The following is a 25,270-nucleotide window of genomic DNA, read 5'->3' on the forward strand; positions in this document are numbered from 1 at the left end:
GACCCAAACACCACATATGTAATATAAATGTGTAGGGGGGTGCACAGTGTGCACTCAATGAAAAATGTTTTCTTTTGCATGTTCTTCACAGAAAATGAGCCAAGGTCAATGAGTCTCAGTTTGAAAAAATTATTCATTGTATCATTTTTTTTAGTTAACATTGAAAATGGATCCCACAGACCCGAACACCATCTTCTGCATACCACCCCTACCGTCTCACAACTGATTGGCTCAAACGCATCAAGAAGGAAAGAAATTCTACATTTTAACTTTTTAACAAAGCACACCTGTTAATTGAAATGCATTCCAGATGACTATCTCATGAAGCTGGTTGAGTGAATGCCAAACGTGTGGAAAGCTGTAATCAAGGCAAAGGGTGGCTACTTAGACAAATCCAAATATATTTTAGATTTTTCAAACACTTTTTTGGTTACTAAATGATTCCAGGTGTGTTATTTTATAGTTTTGATATCTTCACTATTATTCTACAATGTAGAAAATAGTAAAAATAAATAAACCCTTCAATGAGTAGGTGTGTCCAAACTTTTGAATGGGTACTGCATATAATCACTCTGTAGGTGGGCAAGTATTAAATCAATTTCATCGTAGATATTGTATTCCTACGCATACACCGAATACGTTTCGTAATGAAATTCTAATCAGGTATACAGTACCAGTCAAAGGTTTGGAGACACCTACTCATTCCAGGATTTTGCTTTATTTTGACTGAATACTTTCCAAAGGCACTGCTAGCTGTGTCAGTTTGAACTATATTGAAGCGCTCTTATTAAATCACCTTGTTTTACTACTATGCCAACCAATTCAGACAGCTTTCATATTTATTTCACTTTCAAACAAGAGTTTGGGAAGAAAACACTATGTTTTAATCTTCTCACTCATGATAAAAGTGTTTCTTAATACAGTTCATCGATCATTCTGCCTTCACAAATGATTACAAACCATTTTGCTCAGATTTTTCGAATAGATCGACAGGGGGATACATTTATGTCCACCTACGCTCACAAGATAAGATAATTTTGAGGAAAAATAAAGTTCTCTGGTCCAGACAGTATCTGTATACCAGATATATCATGTGTCTCGTGTTGTGGATGAAAACATACCATTCAAATGTTTAGGGTCACTTAGAAAGGTCCTTGTTTTTGAAAGAAAAGCTAATTTTTGTCTATTAAAATAACATCAAATTGATCAGAAATAGAGTGTAGACATTATTAATGTTGTAAATTATTATTGTAGCTGGAAATGGATGATTTTATCTATATACATAGGCCCCTTATCAGCAACCATCATTCCTGTGTTCAAATGGCACGTTGTGTTAGCTAATCCAAGTTTATAATTTTAGAAGGCTAATTGATCATTAGAAAACTCTTTTGCAATTACGTTAGCACAGCTGAAACTGTTGTTCAGATTAAAGAAGCAATAAAACTTGCCTTCTTTGGACTAGTTGAATATCTGGAGCATCAGCATTTCTGGGTTCGATTACAGGCTCAAAATGGCCAGAAACAAAGTATTTCCTTCTGAAACTTGTCAGTCTATTAATGTTCTGAGAAATGAAGGCTATTCCATGCGAGAAATTGCCAAGAAACTGAAGATCTCATACAACACTGTGTACTTCTCCCTTCACAGAACAGCGCAAACTGGCTCTAACCAGAATAGAAGGAGTGGGAGGCCCAAGTGCACAACTTAGCAAGGAGACAAGTACATTAGAGTGTCTAGTTTGAGAAACAGACGCCTCACATGGCCTCAACTAGCAGCTTCATTAAATAGTACCCGCAAAACACCAGTCTCAACGTCACCAGTGAAGAGATGCTGTTTGCCTCTTTATACCTATATAGATATTCCATTAAAAATCAGCCATTTCCAGCTACAATTGTCATTTACAACATTAACAATGTCTATGCTGTATTTCGGATCAATTTGATGTTATTTTAATAGACAAATGTGCTTTTCTTTCAATAACAAGGACATTTCTAAGTGACCCCAAACTTATTAACAGGACTGTCAAACAGAGGAAAGGATTGGAGGCTAATTTTCCATTGAATCAAATACTATATCTGACTGCAGCACATGCAGCACTATTATGTTGATTATATCCTTTAAGACCTTGGATATCTACACGTCAACTGAAATCAATTCTATATTTGGTTTGATGTTGCATGAAGGTGATTTGGCCATTTAAAAATTGTTTTACAATTGCCCCATCACTTCCATTGATTTTAGCTACCGGTGACTAAAGTTTGTGCCTGTTTAAAAAAAACTACTTTTTCGATTGAGGAACCATCGAACATCATGTTGTAAAATCCAGAACTTCCCCTTTTAAAAAAAAATACACATCATTGTTTGTGTAGTAAGTAGCTCTATCAATTTGTATAAAAAAATACTATGCTAAACACATTGCTGCTTATTATGAACAGACTAGTGTTGTACTGAATGCTGTAGGTATTTGTCACATATTTACTCCTTTGATATATCTGATGTCAACACGTTTGGGAACTACAAACCCTTAAAAGAAACAACAGATACCATCTGCTTTTCAGTCTCATCTCTGCTTGCTAACTCCTCACTGCTCGCTGCATGTCATTTGTGAATATTCTACCTCTCAAAAGAACACTTCCTAGAGAAATCCAACAGAATGCATGCACACACACGCAAGCACACTCTAATTTCAACACTCAGGTTTGATTTAGTTCCTAAAGCAGTCAAAGTGTCAACAGTAGCATCGCTTTCTCTTTCCATCTCACTAAACAGAATGGCAGAACAGTATGTCATTAAAACATACCACCTTCCTCTTACTCCCACTCCTCCTCCCATCCCTACTCTCCTATTTTTGTTTTCCCAGCCACCCACTGTCTGTTCAGACAATTCCATCTCTCAAGGAGTTTCAATTTTATTGGGAGCCAGATGTGCTATTTCTTCTTTAAATGCGGGTGAATTATGTGTATTTTCTTCTTTGATGAAATGGCTGCAGGGGTTTGAGTAGCGTACTGTTGGTTTATATGTGCAACTGTATAGGAGCACCCAAATGTCCAGCCTTTACTATAGACTGGTGGACCATAGGCACATGCAGAGCTTAATGGGAAGGTTGGTTTAACTAGTACTAGACTGTAGACAGACAGACCAAAAAATCCCAGGCCAGCAGCAAATCAATGTCTTTAACCCGTTCTTGACATTTTTCTCCATCAGCTCTCCTTGATGCGGATGCTAAAGAACTAACTAATGTAATCTGTGTGTCCTTTTTTGGGTGCTCAATTTTGTCCCACTGGTCTACCTTCATGTTTCAGAAGAAATGCATATTCCTACTCTTATTACCTGTAAGTAGCATTAAGGAAAGACCCTTTCCCAATTTTGATATTTATCTTTTTTATTATCCTTGTTTCTCATGTTCTTATATTACTAAACCACTGAGCCTATTTTAATTCCCCCTCTTAGACCTATAGACATACACTTGTTCAGTTACTGTTTATGGAACAAAATTGAATACAACAGACTCTACAACTAGAGAGTTAGTGTTAATGTTTGGATGTAGGGCCTTTTTCATGGCCAGTTCTTCAATACCACATTTTTTTCTCAATCAGAAATGCCATGGTGGACAAAGCATCTCAGCACCTACAAAAATAACATCTTCAGCCATGTATAATGTTTTGTATCTTGTCCTTTTGTAGGCATTTTTTGAGGGGGAGTCAATATCAAGCTGTGCGTGTATATTGTACTAAGCATCAGCCCAGGACTTAGCTTATAGCTTCAAATGGTCAAATAGTGTTTCTATGGAGACCTTTCATTTTTTGCTTCATGCTGCAAAGAGATTGCACATCTTCTTTGCCATCTGTAACGATTATTACTGCTGCTAGTTGAAAATAGTTTCCCCATTTCTCAAAGCTTTATGTAGTTTATATCTGCATGGTGCAAAGACCACTTTCCTGTCTTTAGCGAAAATACTTAACTGCAGTAGACATCAATGTTCAGTTCCTAACATAGTTTTAGTTTCTAAAACAGTAATCATGAAGACTTAACTGCCAGAAATCTTTAACCCTCAAAGAAATTACTACTTTACGCTTAATATATGCAATTAAATTGATGGCTATTACAATGCCGGCTATATTTCATAACAGATTAATTGTTTAATTTGCTTATTGCTGAGTGTGCAGAAGCATGGATCTGGGATGTTTCAGGCATTTAAAGGGTTTTGGAAAACACGGTTCTGCAGCTGTATGTATTTTTTCCTTGAAGCTCTTGAAATGTTGATGCATTGATGCATCCATTCCCAGCGGCCGTTGCCTGGAGCTTACTCTTGAGCAGCAGTCTTGCAGGTTGAGTAGGAGGCCCACAGGCTAGTAAAGGCCACAACACTGAGACACTCTTCTCGGACGTGTAGTTCAAACAACATTTTCCTATTCACATGATTAATATTGTTAACAATATCAATGCAGTTAAAACTTTCTCTAATTTGAGCCTTCTCTTTGGGGTCCTACAATAGTGTTTCACAGAAAAAAATATACTAGCCTCAATCTTTGCACTACTCTTAATTTTGTAAGCCAGTCTTTGCTTGAAAAACAGCCCTAAAAACGATTTGCATCACCCATTCTGAGGTTTCAGTCTTACTTTCCAATGCCATGAGAAGTTACAACACAAGAAATCTGATTACTTAATTCACACACTAACTCTTTCCAAAAGGCATTCCTTCAGACCTCTAGTTATCCCTTTTGTGTGTGTGTGTGTGTGTGTGTGCGTGTGTGCGCGCGAGCAAGTGACTGAGTGAGTATTGCATGTTAACCATGCTGTGAAGACCCATCCGCGTCACCCATCCTGCTAAAGCGCATGCTGACTTACTCACCTCACCCACACGGCTGGCCGCTTACTCACTGTCTCTCAAAGGAGTTTTGTAATGAACATTTGCAAAACTGAGCTAGATATGTTTCCCGGTGAGCATACTTCATGTCCTGCATATGCATTATAAGACGAATGTAATAGAACTGCTTTCCTGTGATAGAGTTGAATATTAGAGTTTTACATTATAATTTGTATGATGTGACGGATGTCAGAAGCAGATGAGATCTGATATTCGTGTATGACCAATGATATAACACATTTGTAATTTATTTTGTTTTATAAGGATCTTGTTTAGCCCAATGACTAATCTTTCAAGAATCCTTAAGAAATGTTAAAAAAACAAAAAAGATACAGAAATTAGAAAAACAACAAAAGCAATGTAAAAGCATAAAAACACAAAGACCCACATTCCTATTACCTGTACATATTACGCCCTCCCCTCCCCTACCCACATACATAATGTGCACATATGAATTTAAGTACAACATACAGTAACATATTGAGAGCTTGCGACTACAATAAGCTCTTAGAACCACTCTAGTCGCTCAAGACATTTTATGAATTAATCTTTTAAGACAACTATTTGGCCAGTTTTTTGGAACCTTTTGGCAAAGAGTTCCAGGACTCCATTGCCCTGAAACTAAAAGCTATTTTGCCCATCTCTAATTTGAGTTTTGGTGTGTTGCATGTTTCATCACAATATTGTTTTGAATGTTCATTTTGGACTGATGCCCGACTGAGCATTCTACTCAATGCATCGTCAATGAGCGCTGATGAAGAGTTCATCACATGTGCATTACAGTGGCTTGGAAATACAATGGCATTCAAAAGGAGGCTAACAATTAGTAGGAAACACTTTTGTCATCATTTTGATGTCACCAGATTGACTTTAGATGCAGTATAACGCAAGCTAGCTAAGATTGAGGGGAGGCCACCGGATTTAGCTAGCTAACGTTAGCATAGCTAGCTATTTTTTGACGAACTTCGCTAGCTAATAACAACATTGTCTTCTATCTAAAGTAAATTTGACAACATGATAATGCTGGCAAAGTTGTTTCCTACTAAATATTTGACTACTTTAGCAATGCCATCGTATTTCCAGGCAATTTAATTTAGACTAAACAGTAGTTAGCCTCTGTCCAGAATGACTGGGCTTATCACCACTTTAGGGCACCACCGATAGAGAGCGGCTTGAGAACGTTCATAACAATGGCATGATGCAAGTGATGGAGGTGCAACCTATAAATAGCAAAGCCAGTGCCATAAAGCACAATATGATATGCAGGCCATCCTCAGTGGGGTAACCTTACTTTTAATGAAGTGTTGGTTTGACATTCATTAAATATGGATTATCTTTACTCCATTGCCACTTACCAATATGCAAGGAATTTGTCATTTAAATTAGTCTATTATAGGAATATCCAATAGGCTGAACAATTGAGAGAACTCTTGTAATTAGGAGATATCGCTGACCTTTCGATGGCAGGAAAGGAAGTGAGAGGAATCTGAGCACTGGTTTGTTATGATAAAAGACAGACAGACATGATAGGGAGGCCTGGCCTCTTAAGCTATACATATAGAAAGTTCTTTATATGATGGAAGCCTAGATTTGGGAATGGGGGTTGTGGGAGTTTGTGTAGTTAAATGCACATCACTTGTTTTAAGAAGTGCTGGGCCGAAGACAACTTACAGATGCAGTAGGGTCCGCACACATGACATGTTGCCATTGTACATAAATAATAATTAGTTCTGAATTGACATACCTGTATAAATAAAGGTAAATAATAACTCCACTACATACATTTTATTGGGCTAGTTCAATATTTAAAGATTGGATCAAAATAGTATGCTCGCCTAATAAAATGTGGTGGAGCAATCATGTTTAGAGACAACAGAAGGCTATACAGACAGTGCAGAGAGAGAGAGAAGTCAGACCCATAGCAAATAGGACGAAATGGTGTGCTGCACACTAGAGAACAGGGCATACTGTGTTAAAGATATGTGGCCTTACTGCTGTCTCTCTTTTTCTCTCCCTCACTACATCACACCTTGTATTCCCTTTCTAGTTCACTCCCAATATCTCCCTCTCCCCCTATCTGTCAGCCTGTTAGAGTATATTTCTTCTTTCTGCCTCCATCATTCACTCTTTTTCTTTAATACTAGAGCCCCATGTCCTCATCTCTGCGACTCTTCCTTTTTTCTTCCACACCACTACCATTCCTCCTCTGCCCACTTTCAAAGTAAGAATAGCACTATAGCCACCAATCAATACTTGAAATTTGAAGCAGAGCTGTACAAGTACATTGTAAATTGGAGGAAAGGTCTGCCTGAAATAGTGATAGCAAAATGATTACAGAAAAAATATTTCAGAGGGCGCTCTCCGTGGCAGCGAAGTAAAAACACATCACATGTCCACCACTAACTCACACACCCACTTTCTTCACACACATACAAACACAGACACACAAACACACTCGCTCGCACATACAAACATCCAGCAATATCAGACACAGCTCCTTATTGCCACAATTTTAAGACCTGGAAACGTAATTGGAAAAAAGTGGAGGTGCCTACAGATCTGACCCTTCTGTTATTGCTTCTTGACTGAGGTTTTGCCGATGCAGCATTTCCCTCTGTCCTCAACCCCAGCTGCTGAGGAAGCAAAGGACCGCATTTGTTTGCAAATGGAAACTGAGTACTGACTATCACGCCTCCATATTCCACAAGGCCTGCCCTGTTTAAAGACGGCTCATAAATGATAGCATTTCCTTAACTAATTCTGTTGAATATTTTTATCAACAAGAGCTAAAGCATCAACCTTAGTCCTTCCAACTGATTTTCAAGGAATATTTTTTTCTCGCAACGCTACAGTATAGTCATCAACAGGCCTTACACAGACCTACACCTTCACAATAACGGAAGCCTTGACTAAGTGTTCAACTTCTGAAGCCTACTGCAGTTATTAGTCAATCCCAGCACCATGGAGTCCGAAATTCTAGAGTGAGGTTGTTTTAGAGGTTACATTCTGTAGTCTTACAGTGAAGTATTTGTTAGAATACCGTTCAAGCTCAAGTAAAATGGTAAGCTACTGTTGCTTTTTACACATTCAGAACTGTCAAATGAAGTTCCTGATTTGCTTTGTTCCACATGGCAAACTTCTGACTTTGAAATCCACACGTTTCTTTATAATATCATTGAGACATCCCAAAAATATTATTGGCCAAATCTACCATCAGTCACTATGACTATGAGGTTTTTATTCCCCAATCACAGTCCAGAAATAGGGATTTCACCACATGGAATAAGTCACTGCAGATTATTGAACAGAATGCATTCTCTTTAGCCCAAATTATTTAGTGACAAAATACTAGATACTGGACAATGTGTAATATGGCCACTCTTCACTTTTTACTCCTTTACCTTTTATGTTGTAGTACAAGTCTGTTGTATGATGTGTGTACTTCAACTCCGCCATTGTCTCTGAGTGACACTGTTTGTTTTGGGTGGTGGCTGAAGGAAACTGGCCAAAAAACAGAAGGAGACGGCCAGCAGCAGCAGCACCCAGAGGGAGATGGGGCTGGTGAGCACGGCTGATAAGAGCACCACCAAAGTCAGCACTCTGCACAAGGACGACCCCTTCTCCACCAGCAGCCAGGACATCAACGGTTTCAGTGAGTCAAACAGGACCTACTACCAAGATTGCAAAATTCCCGAAATATTCCCAAAGTTCCCCAGAAGTTTTTCAGAAAAACCAGTTCTGGAAATCCAACTGGGAATCCTGGGAATTTTGCAACCCTTCCTACTAGTCTGTACCAATTCTGTCAGTCCTAGCTTGTTTTTCTCTCCTCTCACTTCCCTGTGTTTGACTTAATCTCTTGATACCCCCTGTTCCACTCCTATTTCTCTAATTTAACAAAATGCTGTTTCCTTTGCCTGGAGTTTAATTCTCACTTAATCTCACTATTTGTGTGCTGTTCCGTTTTCTTTGATAGTTATCTCCTTTAAAGGAGAAGTTTACCCAAAATCCAGAAACTTCCAAGTGATTCCATACATTGAAAGTAGTTCAGTGGAGTTTTTCTCCTCTCCCCCTCTCTCACTGTAGTGCTGTACTGAAACAGCTACAAAAACGGGTCACGTGACTGGCATTGCTGGATCCAGGCATTGCTGGATCCAGGCATCGCTCTGATCCGTTGCCAGTGAATTCATGAATCAGAAATGTGTTTTTTATTGAAAGCGTGCAGCTGAATTAGCTATTTTTGTCAAAAGTACTATTGGTTTTCAGTCAGGAAATGTGTACTTTTCCACCTAAATCATTTGCGATTATTTGATATCAGTATTTTATGTAGCAGACTGCCACAGCAGCGGAGATGGGTAACAACTGCACATGTGGGGGAGACCCTGCTACGTAGAAACATTATAGATATGCCCTTATATGGAGCTTGATGTCACAGATTAAAGTTTCTTTGGAGTAAGCAGGAGCTGGTGCAAAACTTGATAGTTAGGCATATCGTAGTTAAAGGTAGTTACGCAAAGTGGAAAAAGAGATGGCAACAAGAGCAAGGTGGTGTTCGGTCCTTGGCTGCACTTTATACAGGAAATCAAGGGAAGAAGGCACCAAATGTCACTGTTTTCTGCTAAAAGATGGAGAGATGCAGAAGATGATTAGTAGGAATTAGAAATAGTAAAGACGATGTAAATACTCCTGCAGCCAACCTTGCATCACTGCGTGTGTGTAGCAAGCACTTCAGCGACAATGCCCATGAGCGCGATATGCAATCCGAAATGATGGGGACAGAAAACCGAAGGACACTAAAAGATACAGCTGTTACTGTATTTACATGGACTGGATCTGGCGCAGTGCCAAAATACAAAATAGAAAAGTGACAAAGCAAGCGTACGGAGGTTCAGTGCATTCGGAATTATTCAGACCCCTTGACGTTTTCCACATTTTGTTACGTTACAGCCTTATTCTAAAACTGATTAAATAGTTTTTTCCCCTCATCAATGTACACACAATACCCCATAATGACAACGTAAAAACGGGTTTTTAGACATTTTTGCAAATGTATATACTTTTTGGGGTGGAAATATCACATTTACATAAGTCTGCCCAAATGTGCCGAATTGGTCAATTTATACATTTTCAGGAACATAACTATAGAGAACTTACAAACATGATATGGTAATAAAACATTTAAGTTGACAAACTCCCAGGAAGGTCATACATGATGGATAATTAGCTTCCCTACAGAAAAGATACAACTTCACACATCTAGATGGCGGGGTGGGTGTGGGGCCAGAAACAGCAGGGGTTCAAACTGTAGAACCCAGTTCCTACATTTTAATATAAAAATGGATTGTGAGGCCTGAATCCAGCAGCGGCAAGAGTCACGTGACCCGTTTTTTTGCAGCTCTTTCAGTGCAGCACTACAGGGAGCGCGAGGGGGAGAGGGTAAACTCCACTGAACTAATTTCAATGTATGGAATCACTTGAGAGTTTCTGGATTTTGGATAAACTTCTCCTTTAAAGTCTCCTTTGTGTGCTTATTTGGTCCCCACATGATGATTAGCTAGGCAGCTGTTGGGAGCCTTCTGTCATTCTCACTGCCATTGCACAATACTGGTCGACCATATTCATGTACAGTGCCACATATGGAGCAATATTTCAGCCAAAAACCATTGTGCACTTACAAATAACAATATCTGAAAATACAACATTAGGGGCGGGGTTGCAAACACTTCAATTCAGTGTAATATGAATCCACCAACTTATTATAGCTCTGTATACAAGGTTCTTAGACACCCACCTAGTAAAAGCCGTAAAGACCATGAGTGGATACCAATTGCTCTTTTCCAAAAGGATTCCATCTTATTCCAAATCAAGTTACTGTAGCATCTCCACTGAATATACTTTTCAATAAGACACTTCAGAGAAAGGCGAGTGACATTTTGGCCATTTTGTCTGAGCTGTGAGTGGGGTCCAGCCTGCTGTGTGGCAGCAGTAATTAGGAAGGCCCTCTCAGAAGCTTTTTCTGGGGAAAATGTCACACTTATTTGAAAGTTCGGGTCAGCTGGAGAAAAAAAGTCTCAACTAATATATACAGTAATTGCCTTCACTACACTGTCCATACTTCAGCTCTGCATCTAACCCAACTAAGAAAATTCCCTAATGGCGTTTCAAACTTTAGAAGAAAAGGAGATTGTGCCATGCACGTTATCTAGGTGTAGATTCTGTGAGAAAACAAGTCTGTATTTTTGTGTGGAAATTTTCCAACCGTTATGTAGAAATGATGTTAAAAATAATAAACTACATTTATCAATCTGACTCCCAATATTATGTGAATAAATGCAACAGCCTTGTACGTCACCTCTCAGTATGACTATAATGAACATGTGTCTAACTTGCGCTGTTATGCAATTATTATGAGACTAGATACAAACAGCTAATCTTGGCGACCGATGTTCTAGCATTAATTTGAGACAGGCAGATCAGATTTGTCAAGGTGGTACACAAGCATGTGTAGTATATAACAACTGCCTTTAGACCTACTCAATTATTAACGTTGTAACGGCTGTCTGAAGAGAGAGTTGACCAAGGTGCAGCGGAGTTAATGTTCATCTTGGAATTTAATAGAACAAAAGAGAACACTACAAAAATGAACAAAAACACGACAACAAAACAGTCCTGTTAGGAAAATATCTAAACAGAAACAATTACCCACAAAACCCAAAGGAAAAACATGCTCCTTATGTGTGACTCCCAATCAGCAACAACGAGCTTCAACTGTGCCTGATTGGGAGCCACACACACACGGCCCAAAACAAAGAAATACAAAAACATAGAGAAAGGAACATAGAACGCCCACCCAATGTAACACCCTGGCCTAACCAAAATAAAGAACAAAAAACCCCTCTCTATGGCCAGGGCGTTACAAACGTATAGTCAATCAAAGAATTACTCTGTAAATCGAGGAATGCATTTATTTCAATTCGACTAATATCATTTAATTCTTGGGGCTATGTGGGACGTTAGCGTGCCACCCGTGGCGCACCCTATCAACAGCAGGTGCATTTCAAGAGCGGCAAATTTGAAACCAAATAAATGTCAAAATTCAAATTTCTCAAACATACAACTAACTTACACCCTTTGAAAGATAAACATCTCCTTAATCTAACCACGTTGTCCGATTTCAAAAAGGTTTTACGGGGAAAGCATAAAGTTAGGTTATGTTAGGAGAGTACATTGACAATAGCTGTGTGTAATGCATTGTCGATTCAAAGACAGGCGTCACCAAAACCATAAAATCAGCTAAAATTATGCACTAACCTTTTACAATCTCCATCAGATGACACTCCTAGGACATTATGTTAGACAATGCATGCATTTTTTGTTCTATCAAGTTCATATTTATATCCAAAAACAGCGTTTTACTATGGCGTTGATGTTCAGGAAATCGTTTCCCTCCAATACCGTCAGTCAAGTCATCACAACAAAATAATTAATTAATATTATAAAACATTGGTAAAATATTATATTGTCATTCAAAGAATTATAGATTTACATCTCTTGAACGCAATGGACTTGCCAGATTTAAAATTAACCTTACTGGGAAATCACACTTTGCAATAATCTGAGCACTGCGCCCAGAAAAATACGCATTGCGATACAGACTAACCGCCATGTTGGAGAGATCTAAAATCGAAAATACTATGTAAATAATCCATTACCTTTGATTCTCTTCATCAGATGTCACTTCCAAAGAATCCCAGGTCCATAACGAATGTAGTTTTGTTCAAAAAAGCTCATCATTTATGTCCAAAAACCTCCATGTTGTTAGCACATGATCTAAGCCAGCCGGACTTCACTTCACTTCACGAACGGAAAAAATATATTTACGTTCGTTCAAACATGTCAAACGTTGTATCGCATAAATCATTAGGGCCTTTTTTAACCAGAACATGAATAAAATTCAAGGCGGACCATTGGGTTCTCTTTTAAAACGTTTCGGAATGAGAGTACCCACCATCAACTCGCGCGCAAGGTGTCTAATGGGCCATCACAGTTCCAAGGCTCTTATTCGGTCAGATCTCACTGTAGAAGACTCAAAACACTTTGTAAAGGCTGGGGACATCTTGTGGAAGCAATAGGAAGTGCCAAAATATTCCTCCTTCCCTTTGTTTTTCAATGGTATAGGCTTAAAGTCAATTCAACACATCAGGTATCCACTTCCTGTCAGAATCTGTCTCAGGGTTTTGCCTGCCAAATGAGTTCTGTTATACTCACAGACACCATTCAAACAGTTTTAGAAACTTTAGGGTGTTTTCTATCCATATATAATAAGTATATGCATATTGTAGTTACTGGGTAGGATTAGTAACCAGATTAAATCGGGTACATTTTTTTATCCAGCCGTGAAAATACTGCCCCCTATACCCTAACAGGTTAAATACATGATACATTACAGATTAACTCTGAGCAAAGGACTATCAACAATAGGCTTAATACTTAACGTGGTTACACGTGTTTTCAGTTCAGATTTTTTATATTTTTCTCCCCAATTTCGTGATATCCAATTACAATCTTGTCTCATCGCTGCAACTCCCCAACGGGCTCGGGAAAGGCGAAGGTCGAGTAATGCGTCCTCCGAAACATGCGCTTCTTAACACCCGCCTGCTTAACCCAGAAGCCAGTTGCACCAATGTGTCGGAGGAAACACCGTTCAACCAACGACTGAAGTCAGCCTAAAGGCGCCCGGCCCGCTACAAGGAGTCGCAGATCGCAATGATCCAAGTAAAGACCCCCCCGGCCACACCCTCCCCTAACCTGGACGACACTGGGCCTATTGTGCACCGCCCTATAGGACTCCCAGTCTCGGCCGGTTGTCACACAACCTGGGATCGAACCCGGGTCTGTAGTGACACCTCAAGCGCTGCCTTAGACTGCTGCGACACTCGGGGGGCCCACAAATTCACTGTCCTTTTAACCAAATTCAAGCAGAAACTCACACCCAACCTAAATTAACTTTTATTTGCACTTTGCTAGTAAAAACAATAGGCAGGAAAATATTTTAATCTAATCAACTCAATTTAAATGATAGGAGCGCACCCCTGTGTCACGCCCTCAATGATCTATCCACCGTCCAAAGAACAAAATAAGTTCCCCTGTAACAATAAATTCATAGCACTTACAGTACAATAAAACACATTTATGAACTCTTGAAACATTCCAAACATAACAATTTAATTCACACAGTAACATTAATTTCCTCAATAAAAGTTTTCATCAGTCTTCACACCTCCAACGTTGTCTGTGCTCCCAGGGTTCTGTGGGAACCACCCCCCCCCACCCCCAGAGAAAACCACAAATAAGGTGTGTTTGACCCCTGTGATAGCCCATAAATGATCAGCCATCCAAACAATGTCATAAATAGTGAATGAGTCATCACGCTGGGCTTCAGCGCCTGCAAGTCGCGAGTATCACCTTCTCTTATCTTTCCACTACAAGTCCATCATTACCTGTATTGTAATATTTTGGTCATCATGTATTGTCTGCTCCCAAATTCTTATTTTGTTTTCTGCTATAATTTTTTGGTAAAATCCATAATTTTCCATCTAGTTTAGTCAAATCAATGATGAACAGTCTCTTGAGACATGACAAAAAAAAATCTCTTCTCCATCACATACATCTATGTATGCAATGCCTCCAACACAGAATGTTCTCCCTCTCATATCAGTATTCTTCCTGTACAACACCTTGTTCATTATTCCTCCCTATAATTATTTCTTTATGAATGTGGCCATCAGAATAGGACCGTTCCGGGGGTGTTGGGCACAGGTTATGCCTAATGAGAAATGCCAACTCCATGCCAAGCATGGAGATCTAATATTTACACGGACACGGTGAAATAACCTTTTCTGTTATTGCATTCTTGTGAAACATCCTTTGCTAGTATCTAGGCTATATTGCTGCGAAAGCACTTTTCACACGCAGGTAGTAGAATAAAGTTGGCTATATTAGCATACAGTATGAATAAGGTTTAGGGTTTATATTTGAGCAGAGGAGATACTCAGTTGTGCATTAAAATGTAAAGTACTAGATAGCCGTATCTGCAATACATTGTGGCTCACCTGAGCACATGCTCAGAGTGAGATCGAGCTAGCCTGTGGGAAAATGGTCTGCATAGCAGTATGTAATATCACATGTTGATTACTGTAGAAACTCCATGCGTCAGAATCCCATGGGCATTGTTCAATGTTTCATGTAGGATAGGGCTGGTAGTGTGAGTTGTTGAAAGGGAGAATTCATGTATTTTACCGTTTGGTGGTATAACGTGCACCCATCCAGGTCTATTCACCTGTGGTACATTTTCTCTGTCTTACTGTATATCTCCTTTGTGATAGTGGGCTAATGTTCTGTAGACCCGCCTTATTTTAGTTTGATATAGACCCATCTTGTTTCTGTGTAGAGATGGTGTCTGGATATTGCATCCCGTTTGCTGTGCTGTTGTCTTCAAAGTCTTTAACATCTCCCCCTTGTGTTTCTCCCCTCAGCATCCCCCTCTCCCTGCTCCTTCTCTCTGCAAGGCAAAACGCTGCAAAGCAAATCCCTCTTGAATTCCTACTACTCAGGTACAGCCATACCACTCTGAAGAAGCCTGCTTTGTAGTGAATCTACATAAGGCAATGCCATATTGCTCTTTCAGGTCTCTTTCAAAGTAGAACATGTTGAGAAATCAATCTGAAGACGTGAGACATTTTATTTGGTGGAAATTGTTTGACGCTCATTTTCGCAGGTTGGCATTTGTCATGACTCTTGCCCTGGAGACAGCTCTTCAGAGTGGTCACTAACTGGCACAGCCACGAAGTCAATAAAATCGGATTTTAAACCTAACCTTAACCACACTGCTAACCCTAACCTTAAATTAAGATCAAAAAGCTACTTTCTTTTCATTAATTTTTACGACATAGCAAATTTTGACTTTGCAGGTGGCCTATCTAGTGGAAATCACTCAGTTCTGCCTCCCAGGGTGAGATTCATGACAATAAACTTCAACGTGCTCCACATTCACTGTCTTCTTTCCCTGTGTCATTCACCTCTGTAGTGTCGAAGGAGCCAGTCCCTGCAACAGCATCAATTGGTAAGTATCTCCTCTCCATCTATTCTTGCTTCTCCTTCCATTATCTTGCTTTTACTTATCTTGTTGTTTACATATCTGGTAATGGATTTAACATACACAAATTCAATCCAAACATGTTCACGTATGTCAAATTGAAGACCATTCACTGAGTTAATAAATCAAACCAAACAGCATGTTAGCAGGATTCTACAAAGTTACAGTAACGTACAATCACTACTTATTCAACACAGACAGCACTCTCCCAGTGTCAGGCCATGTGGCTGACCCAGGGCATGCTGTGAAAGGTCTAATGGAGGTCTGCTGTGTCATGGATGGCACTGCCTATAATTACAGTACATGCACTGGAGTGTAATGAGAATCACATATCGTGTGTTGCAACCGGTTGAATATTAATTCTTAGATTTGGGAAAGCTTTGAGAGCAACAGTACAGATCATATCTTGCCTCTTCAGTTTACTCACAGCCAGATTGAAATGCCAAATCCATTCCAACATATCCTTCTCAAAGCAGATTGACCACCTCTTTGACAAGTAGATTTGCTGCGAACTAACAAATGTCAAGTGTTTTGGTAGAGTTAGCTCCACTCTCAACTGTTTCTCCTCATCTTCCTCAAGTCAAATGGCACCATTTCATTGGTTTATGTGCTCCATTTCTAGTAGGTGGTTCACAGATTTCCCACCCGCCATTGGTCAGCACCTGGCTTCATGGTAGGTATTTTGTTTGGTCTAAGTCCAATTCTTGTTGATAACTTTTTTTGTTTAATGGGGCACATGTTTTGTTTTGTCTGCCCCCTGGGGTCACAGAAAGGTACATTTTTACATTTACATTTTAGTAATTTAGCAGACGCTCTTATCCAGATCGACTTACAGTAGTGAATGCATACATTTCATACAATTTAATACATTTTTTATTTTTTTTTCCTGTGCTGGCCCCCCGTGGGAATCGAACCCACAACCCTGGTGTTGCAAACACCATGCTCTACCAACTGAGCTACAGGGAAGGCTACTGGAAACACACTCTTTGATCTTGAGGCTGTCTGTAAAATAGTCTTTCCACTGACCTGTGGATGTTCAAAGGGATAGAGTGGAACTCAGCTGGGTCCTGAAGATGTTTTACTCTGAGCCCTCATTCTCACAGCCTTGTTTTTTACACATTCAGCATTGTTACTCCTGCTTTAAAAGTAGCCGTCTCGTATATTCTAAATGGTATCCCCTAAAACTCCTAGAGAGTCCTTGTTCACCCAATTCATAGCCAAGTGGAATTACCTGTACTGTGTTTTTAATCTATTCAAGTGTTTATATTAAAGTCACCACTTATGTAAAAAACAGGGAAGGTCTGAGCCCGCCATATATCCTCTCCTCCAAAGGTGGTTGGAGTCCAAGTGTACCTTTCTCAAGCACTGTTGTTGACTGAGCAAATCACAGTAATGGCCAACAAACCCCCTTCTTACTGGCCAGGGGAGAGAAAGCCAGCTCTAACCAAACAGAGCCCAGGCAGGGGAAAAAGAGTCTTGTCAAACATTACAGGAGGCAGGGGAAGGCAGGCAAGCAAGTCCAAAGCATTTGCAGCATTTATTGATTTCAGCAGTAAATCTGTAAATTGTCCATAGTACATGCCATAATCATCAAGTTTCACAGTCAATAATTTAGCTTTGCCTATTTATTCTAGCCTGACCGGCTACCGCCAAGTGAAAAAAGGAGAATAAATAGAGATGGAGAGGGAGAAGCAAGATGTCTTAGTGTCGAGGAAGGAGCTTTAGAAAATCAATGCTCTCATGCAAAGCTAGGCTTAGCTGTTTTTGTATATTAGTCTGGGTTTCGATGGCTTAGGTGTTTCTTTTGCAATGCAAATAGGCATACGTTGTTAAGCGTTACATTCCAATCAGTGACGCAATTTCATTCACTGTCTGAAAGAAAGCATGAGATCACAGCTGTTTCATGCACATGCTAAGCTAGTAGTAGTGTGGCCTTGAGTCAATTCACTGAATATTGATCATAGGCCAATTTATAAAGTCCTGTGTAATATATTTAGCTGACACTGCAGGCAGTCCATTAGATATGACCGATGATGCTGTACATTTCCATTTTTCCTCCCCCCCTGCCTCTCTATCTCTTACTTAGTCATAGGCATTTCAGTCGCTCTGCATGTGGGCTCGTTGCTTTAATGTTACTTGCTCTCAGCACCAGAGGTATCAATGCTTCACCAGAAACTGAAGAAGACCGACAGCTAGAGGCGGGATAGAGTCTGTCTTCTGGCTGTGAGCTGTCAGGCAAGCTGGATGGACTGACTGGATCAGAGGACATGGTGAGCAGGATTATTGGTCCTGCTGAAGGGAGGGCTTCAGTTTCACAGGTGGTGGAGAACTTTGAGGGGTGCAAGGGGGAACCAACTCTGGGACTGGCACAGTTCCCTTGTTTATCCATCACCAGGAGCAGAGTCTCAGCTAGCGAATACTGTTACATTTGGGAGTGTTGAATGAAATCCATACTTATTTTTTTTATCAGCGTATGCAAAATGGTATTGATAAGATATCCATTAGTAGAGTAGATGCCTATACGCTGCCAGCAGACATGACTTAGTTTAGAATGCATCTATCCTCTTGCATAATTTACGCCATTCACATTTCTAAATGCAGCAGATACTGTATATCTGCCAAAAGCAGAGGAAGCTAAAGTTCTTAATTTGCATTGGCTTAACTTATAATGCCATGTTTGAACACATAAAACAGGATGGATCCTGGTTCATGTTAAAAGAAGGGGCTGGGTGTATTTGGTTCCTACAACGCTTAAATGTTCCTAAGGGTTTTAGAGAATGACTAATTTCTACACTTGGAAAATCACTGCACATTATCTCAAATCTTCTCCAGCTTTATTTAGTCTTTAGAATGGAGGTACATTTTAGGTAATTTCAAAAAGCATTATATTGTCCCCGCTCAAAGAGCTGTCCAATGTATTTTTGTATGGATGGTAATTATTGCTAATGGTCAAAAATTGTTGTTTAGTGATAATGTTGCACTGTCGATAATTGAGCTTAATGCGATTTCAGCACTAATCATTAGTCTGCACCTCATGGAAGTACTGCACACTAAAATGGCGAAATTACTTTAAAGGCAATGTCCTTTATTAGAAGAACTTCTGCAAAATAGGATGTTCATTTTGAAGTATTTTTTTTCTATATGTCTCCACATTATCTCTGAGCATCACATTGTGCTCAATGTTCTACCATATTGTGACACAGTTGGTAGACGCTGCGAAGGTGTGAGTCAATATCGCTTTGTACACCTAAATAGAAAGTCAAGCTGTCTTGAGATTCAGGGACTCTCCCAAACCGTATCTTCCAACACTGTTAGAAAAATTATTGGTAGTGATCTCTTTTTTTGCTAGGACATAATAATATTTCTCAGTATAGCGTTTTACGAGCCATGCACCCTTGTAACCTGAGCCAAGCTGTCCTCCCTCCCTTCACAACAGAGACATATTCACAACAGAACCCTGCTCTCTGGGAAACCTCTTTATTTTCTTTATATATTTTCTGCCATGTTTGGCCTTCAGAATGAAGTAAAGAAAGAACAGACGTTTCCTGAAAGGGGATTGATTTTCACTTGACTCTTTTAACATAAAATGAAATTGTAATTGTCACATGCTTGGGCCCTTCCCAACAATACAGAGATTTTTTGTTGTTGAAATAATCAAAAAATAATAACACAACGAATAATTACACAATGAGAAACGATAACTTGGCTATATACTGTACACTGGGTACCAGTAACGAGTCGATGTGCAGGGGTACGAGGTAATTTAGTTAATACTTAATGTACATTTAGGTAGGGATGAAGTGACTAGGCAACAGGATAGACAAACAAAGTAACAGAGCATGTGATGAGTCAAAAGAGTAAGTGCAAAAAGGGTCAATGCAGATAGTCCGTGTAGCTGTTAGTTAACTATTTAACAGTCTTAGGACTTGGGGGTAGAAGCTGTTCAGGATCCTGTTGGTTGCAACCTTGGTGCATTGGTACCGCTTGTCATGCAGTAGCAGAGAGAACAGTCTATGACTTGGGTGGCTGAAGTCTTTGACAATTTTTAGGGCCTTCCTCTGACACTGCCTGGTATAGAGGTCCTGGATGGCAGGGAGCTCAGCCCAAGTGATATACTTGGCCGTACACGCTACCCTCTGTTGCGCCTTCCTGTCAGATGTCGAGCAGTTGCCATACCAAGAAGTGATGCAGCCAGTAAAGATACTCTCAATGGTGCAGCTCTAAAACGTTTTGAGGATCTGAGTGCCCATTCCGAAACTTTTCAGGCTCCTGAGGGGAAAGAGTCATTGTCATGCCCTCTTCACGACTGTGTTGGTGTGTGTGGACCATGATAATAACTTAGTGATGTGGACACTGAGGAACGTTGATGGGGGCGTGCTCAGCACACACGTTTCCTATAGTCCATGATCAGCTCCTTTGACTTGCTGATGTTGAGGTTGTTGTCCTGGCACCAGGTCTCTGAACTCCTCCCTGTAGGCTGTCTCATCGTCGTCAGTGATCAGGCCTACCACCGTCGGGTCATCTGCAAACTTAATTATGGTGAAGGAGTAGTGTGCGGCCAGGCAGTCGTGGGTGAACAGGGAGTACAGGAGGGGACTAAGCATGCAACCCTGAGGGGCATCTGTGTTGAGGGTCAGTGTGACAGATTTGTTGTTGCCTACCCTCACCACCTGGGGGTGGCCTGTCAGGAAGTCAAAGCATTTCATGGCTACAGATGTAAGTGCTACGGGGCGATAATCATTTAGACAGGTTACCTTGACGTTCTTGGGCACAGTGACTATGGTGGTCTGTTTGAAACATGTAGGTATTACAGACTGGGTCAGAGAGAGGTTGAAAATGTCAGTGAAAACACTTACCAGCTGGTCAGTGCATGCTCTGAGTACACATCCTGGTAATTCGTCTTGCACTGCGGCCTTGTGAATGTTAACCTGTTTAAATGTCTTACTCACATTGGCTATGGAGAGAGTGATCACACAATTGTCTATAAGAGATGGTGTTCTCATGCATGTTTCAGTGTAGCTAGCCTTGAAGCGAGCATAGAAGGTATTGAAGTCTTCTGGCAGGCTCGTGTCACTGGACAGCTTGTTTCCCTTTTAAATCTGTGATAGTTTGCGTGCCCTGCCACATCCGACGAGCATCAGAGCCGATGTAGTAGGATTCGATCTTGGTGCTGTATTGACGCATTGTCTGATGGTTTATCGGAGGGCGTAGCAGGATTTCTTAGAAGCTTCCGGATTAGTGTCCCGCTCATTGAAAGTGGCAGCTCTAACCTTTAGCTTAGTGCGTATGTTATCTGTAATCCATGGCTTCTGGTTGGGATATGTATGTATGGTCACAGTTCAGACGACATCATTGATACACTTATTAATAAAGCCGGTAACTGATGTGGTAAACTTCTCAATGCCATTGGATGAATCCCGGAACATATTTCAGTCTGTGCTAGTGAAACAGCCCTGTAGCTTACCATCCACTGGTACTTCTTGTGTGAGTTTTTGCATTAAAGCAGGAATCAGGAGGATAGAGTTATGGTCAGACCTGCCAAATGGAGGGTGAGGGAGAGCTTTGTCTGTGTGTGGAGTAAAGGTGATCTAGAGTTGTTTTGCCTGTAGTTGCACAGGTGATATGCTGGTAGAAATGAGGTAAAATGGATTTCAGTTTTCCTGCATTAAAGTCACTGGCCACTTGGAGCGTCGCCTCTAGGTGAACATTTTCTTGTTTGCTTGTCTCTATACAGCTCGTTGAGTGCGGTCTTAGTGCCAGCATCGGTTTGTGATGGTAAATGCACAACTACAAAAAAGATAGATGAAAACTCTCTTGGTAAATAGTATGGTCTACAGTTTATCATGAGGTATTCTAACTCAGGCAAGCAGAACCTCGCTGGAGATGGAGACGGTGGGAGCATGTGGGTCTGGGTCTGTTGTCTATGTTTATATGGCAAAAACATTTAGAACACCCCCAAAAAAAGTTGATTTATATTTACCATGTCCTTGTTCAGCCTTGGAAAAACAGAATATTGCAGCTCTTCAGATCCCATTGATAGGATAGTCTCGAACGGCGCTCATCCAGTTTATTCTCTAGTGATTGCACACTCGCCAATAGACACGATTAATCGTTGGGTATCCCACACGCCGGCCTCTAGCGCCATCTCTTCCTTCTTCAAATACCGGGATTTGGGCCTGGTCCGGGATAATAAATGTCTTTAGCCACTGACTCATTGAAGTAGAAGTCCTCGTCCAAATCAACGTTAGTGATAGCAAAAAATACACCACAATTGGTCAGGAGCCAATAAAACGAACGCTATCCCTCCAGCGCCATTCTAGTTCAAACATGCCAACTTCTGTGTATGTCCCATGTTTCATTTGATAACTCACGTAGCCACGGCATGTGATCACACGAGGCCAGGACCGGTGCTCATGCATCTGTGAGCCATAATAATGAAGTTATGAAAAGCATACGTTTTCAAGCAACAAAAAGTTCCTTCCAAGGTCAATAAATCAAATGATTAGCTTGAAGATATCTTAACATAAGTTACAGCCAAGCAGTACGAATACATTTCATGGCTGGCTAAATGCATATTTGACCTTTCAACGCAGCCCCAAGCATTAACAGCTCTGTATTTCGGTGGCATTCAATGGGATTGAGTCTGTTTCTTGATAATATTTACAACATAATATACCCTCTGGGCTGCCACTTTGAGATATTCTCTTGCTGCAGAGTCAAAAACACATGAATAATAAATTAGGTCTGCACTGAGGGTTGTAGAGGGGGCACTTTGGATAGGATTAAGTGGACCCCTACCGTCTCCAGTGTACAGTCAGTACCTGCTCCTTGTCCGACGGCTAGGCCTCCCACCTCACCCACCTCAATGTAAACAGATGCTAACGATAAACCAACGTTACCCCTTTACATGGCTGAGTAGATTTGTGTCGTGTTTATCTCCATCTCCCATCAGTAATAATTATGGAGAAACGGAGCAATGGGAAATGGAGATATGTGAGTATTGAGCAGAAATGTAAACATGGCCTGATAGAACATTACCAGGAAATAACATTCATTAGAAAGATGAGACTGTGCTCCGGTTGCATCATTTTGTGTTAGGTATATGTAATAACATAGGATAAAGTGATAACCTTGTTTCCATTTTCATAATTATCAGTTCAACCCTATACAGACTGTTGGAGAGGTTCCTAAGGTCATAGACTACTAATATTTACACTCACAATCTTTGATTTTGATGGGCAGCATTGTGTGTATTTTTTTAGAAACCTTTGAGCTATTTTAAAAGATGATGTCTGCAAAGTAATTGTTTCCACCACAACACATGGTAATACTGCTCGTCTGCTCACTCCCTGTGGCTTGTTTAAACTAGGAGTGATATAGCGGTAATAGTCTTGCAAGATTACTCACATTTCATTATGTGGTAGCACACAATGTTTTCAATGGATTACACTTTTTCAAGCAGAGAATCACTTTAAGTGTGTCATTTTTTTGATAATTAAGATGCAAATAGGCACATTAATAAAACATGGGGTAATATTACCCTAACACATTTGCAATGGTACTTTAGGTATTTAATGCCTGTAATATTGAGAATTTCTCTGCCATTCAGCTCCCCATTCCTCCTCTTAATGGACTCATTAGAAGCAATAAACTACTTCAATCTCTCCAATCCTAACCTACGGAAGACTCAATTGCAAGAATGTCTTTCAATCCAATCGAATAGTGAAGCAAAGTGTCTCTTGGATTACCCATTTAACTTTGATGTATCATCATTAATGATTGAGTAGCAGCGAGATAAAGGAAGGCCGTTGTCTAGCAACAGGGTTTGTGGAAAGTCAACTGTAAGAGTTTGATGATCTCATGCTTTCAATATGATGAGTTTTTCTAGACATTCCAGAGAGCTAGAGAGGTCTTCACTTTCAGAATTATCCCAATGTTTGGGAGAACAAAATTTCATGAAAACAAGAGATTTCGTTATACAGTGTATATACAAAAGTATGTGTACAACCCTTCAAATAAGTGGATTCAGCTATTTCAGCCACACCCGTTGCTGACAGGTATATAACATCGAGCACACAGCCATGCAATCGCCATAGATAAACATTGGCAGTAGAATGGCCTCACTGAAGAGCTCAGTGACATTGAACGTGGCACCGTCAGCTGGAGTGGTGAAAAGCTTGCCACCATTAGACTCTGGAGCAGTGGAAACACGTTCTCTGGCGTGATGAATCATGGTTCACCATCTGGCAGTCCGACGGATGAATCTGGGTTTGGCGGATGCCAGGAGAATGCTACCTGCCCCATTCCTAGTGCCAACTGTAAAATTTGGTGGAGGAGGAATAATGGTCTGGGACTATTTTTCATGGTTCGGGCTGGGCCCCTTAGTTCCAATGAAGGGAAAACTTAACGCTACAGCATACAATGCCATTCTAGATGATTCTGTGCTTCCAACTTTGTGGCATCCGTTTGGGGAAGGCCTTTTCCTGTTTCAGCATGCCCCGTGCAGAAAGCGAGGTCCGTACAGAAATGTTTTGTCGAGATCGGTGTGGAAGAATTTGACTGGCCTGCACAGAGCCCTGACCTCAACCCCATTGAATATCTTTGGGATGATTTGGAATGCCGACTGCGAGCCAGGCCTAATCGCCCAACATCAGTTCCCTGACCTCACTAATGCTCTTGTGGCTGAATGGAAGCAAGTACCTGCAGCAATGTTCTAACATCTAGTGGAAAGCCTCCTCAGAAGAGTGGAGGCTGTTATATTAGCAACGAGGAGACCAACTCCATATTAATGCCCGTGATTTTTTTTTTATGAGATGTTCGACACGCAGGTGTCCACATACTTTTGGGCATGTAGTGTATACTAATGAATGTTCCACTGAATCATTCTAACACAAAGATAGTTCACTATGCGGTTAAACGCTTCCAAACCCAACACTCTCTCACGATGATATCACAGAGTAAGTGGATACTGAGTGTTTTCTCCTTGGTCCACAGACAGCAGCCATAGTGAGATGTCCCAGCCATCGTTGACCATCCAGACGTACCCGTACGGGGGCTGTGAGTCGGTGGAGATGTCCTACCAGGCCGGCCAGTTCCAGCCTGCCATCCGTGTAGCCGACCTCCTCCAACACATTACCCAGATGAAGTGTGGCCAGGGATATGGCTTTAAGGAAGAGTATGAGGTAAGAATGGTTAGTACGGTTTCATCAACATCACAGGGAATTATGTGTGGTTTTTGACAGGAATTCGTGGCA

The 25,270-nt window shown here is 40.5% G+C and overlaps 1 protein-coding gene across 14 annotated transcripts in view; it reads left to right on the forward strand.

The window, feature by feature from the left end:
* The window catches only part of ptprt (protein tyrosine phosphatase receptor type T), a 515,339-nt gene that overhangs the window by 440,270 nt on the left and 49,799 nt on the right, over window positions 1–25,270 (forward strand). For 6 of the 14 annotated variants that reach the window (XM_029776440.1, XM_029776442.1, XM_029776446.1 and 3 more), the window contains 6 exons: window positions 3,300–3,329; window positions 8,362–8,516; window positions 15,397–15,474; window positions 15,948–15,983; window positions 16,639–16,689; window positions 25,011–25,207. In XM_029776440.1, coding sequence (XP_029632300.1) covers window positions 3,300–3,329; window positions 8,362–8,516; window positions 15,397–15,474; window positions 15,948–15,983; window positions 16,639–16,689; window positions 25,011–25,207 — 547 coding nt within the window. The remainder of the gene's footprint in view (window positions 1–3,299; window positions 3,330–8,361; window positions 8,517–15,396; window positions 15,475–15,947; window positions 15,984–16,638; window positions 16,690–25,010; window positions 25,208–25,270) is intronic. The other 8 variants (XM_029776441.1, XM_029776444.1, XM_029776454.1 and 5 more) reach the window with 4 other exon arrangements.

The sequence above is a fragment of the Salmo trutta genome, chromosome 14, assembly GCF_901001165.1.
Source record: "Salmo trutta chromosome 14, fSalTru1.1, whole genome shotgun sequence".
In the NCBI taxonomy this organism is placed as follows: domain Eukaryota; kingdom Metazoa; phylum Chordata; class Actinopteri; order Salmoniformes; family Salmonidae; genus Salmo; species Salmo trutta.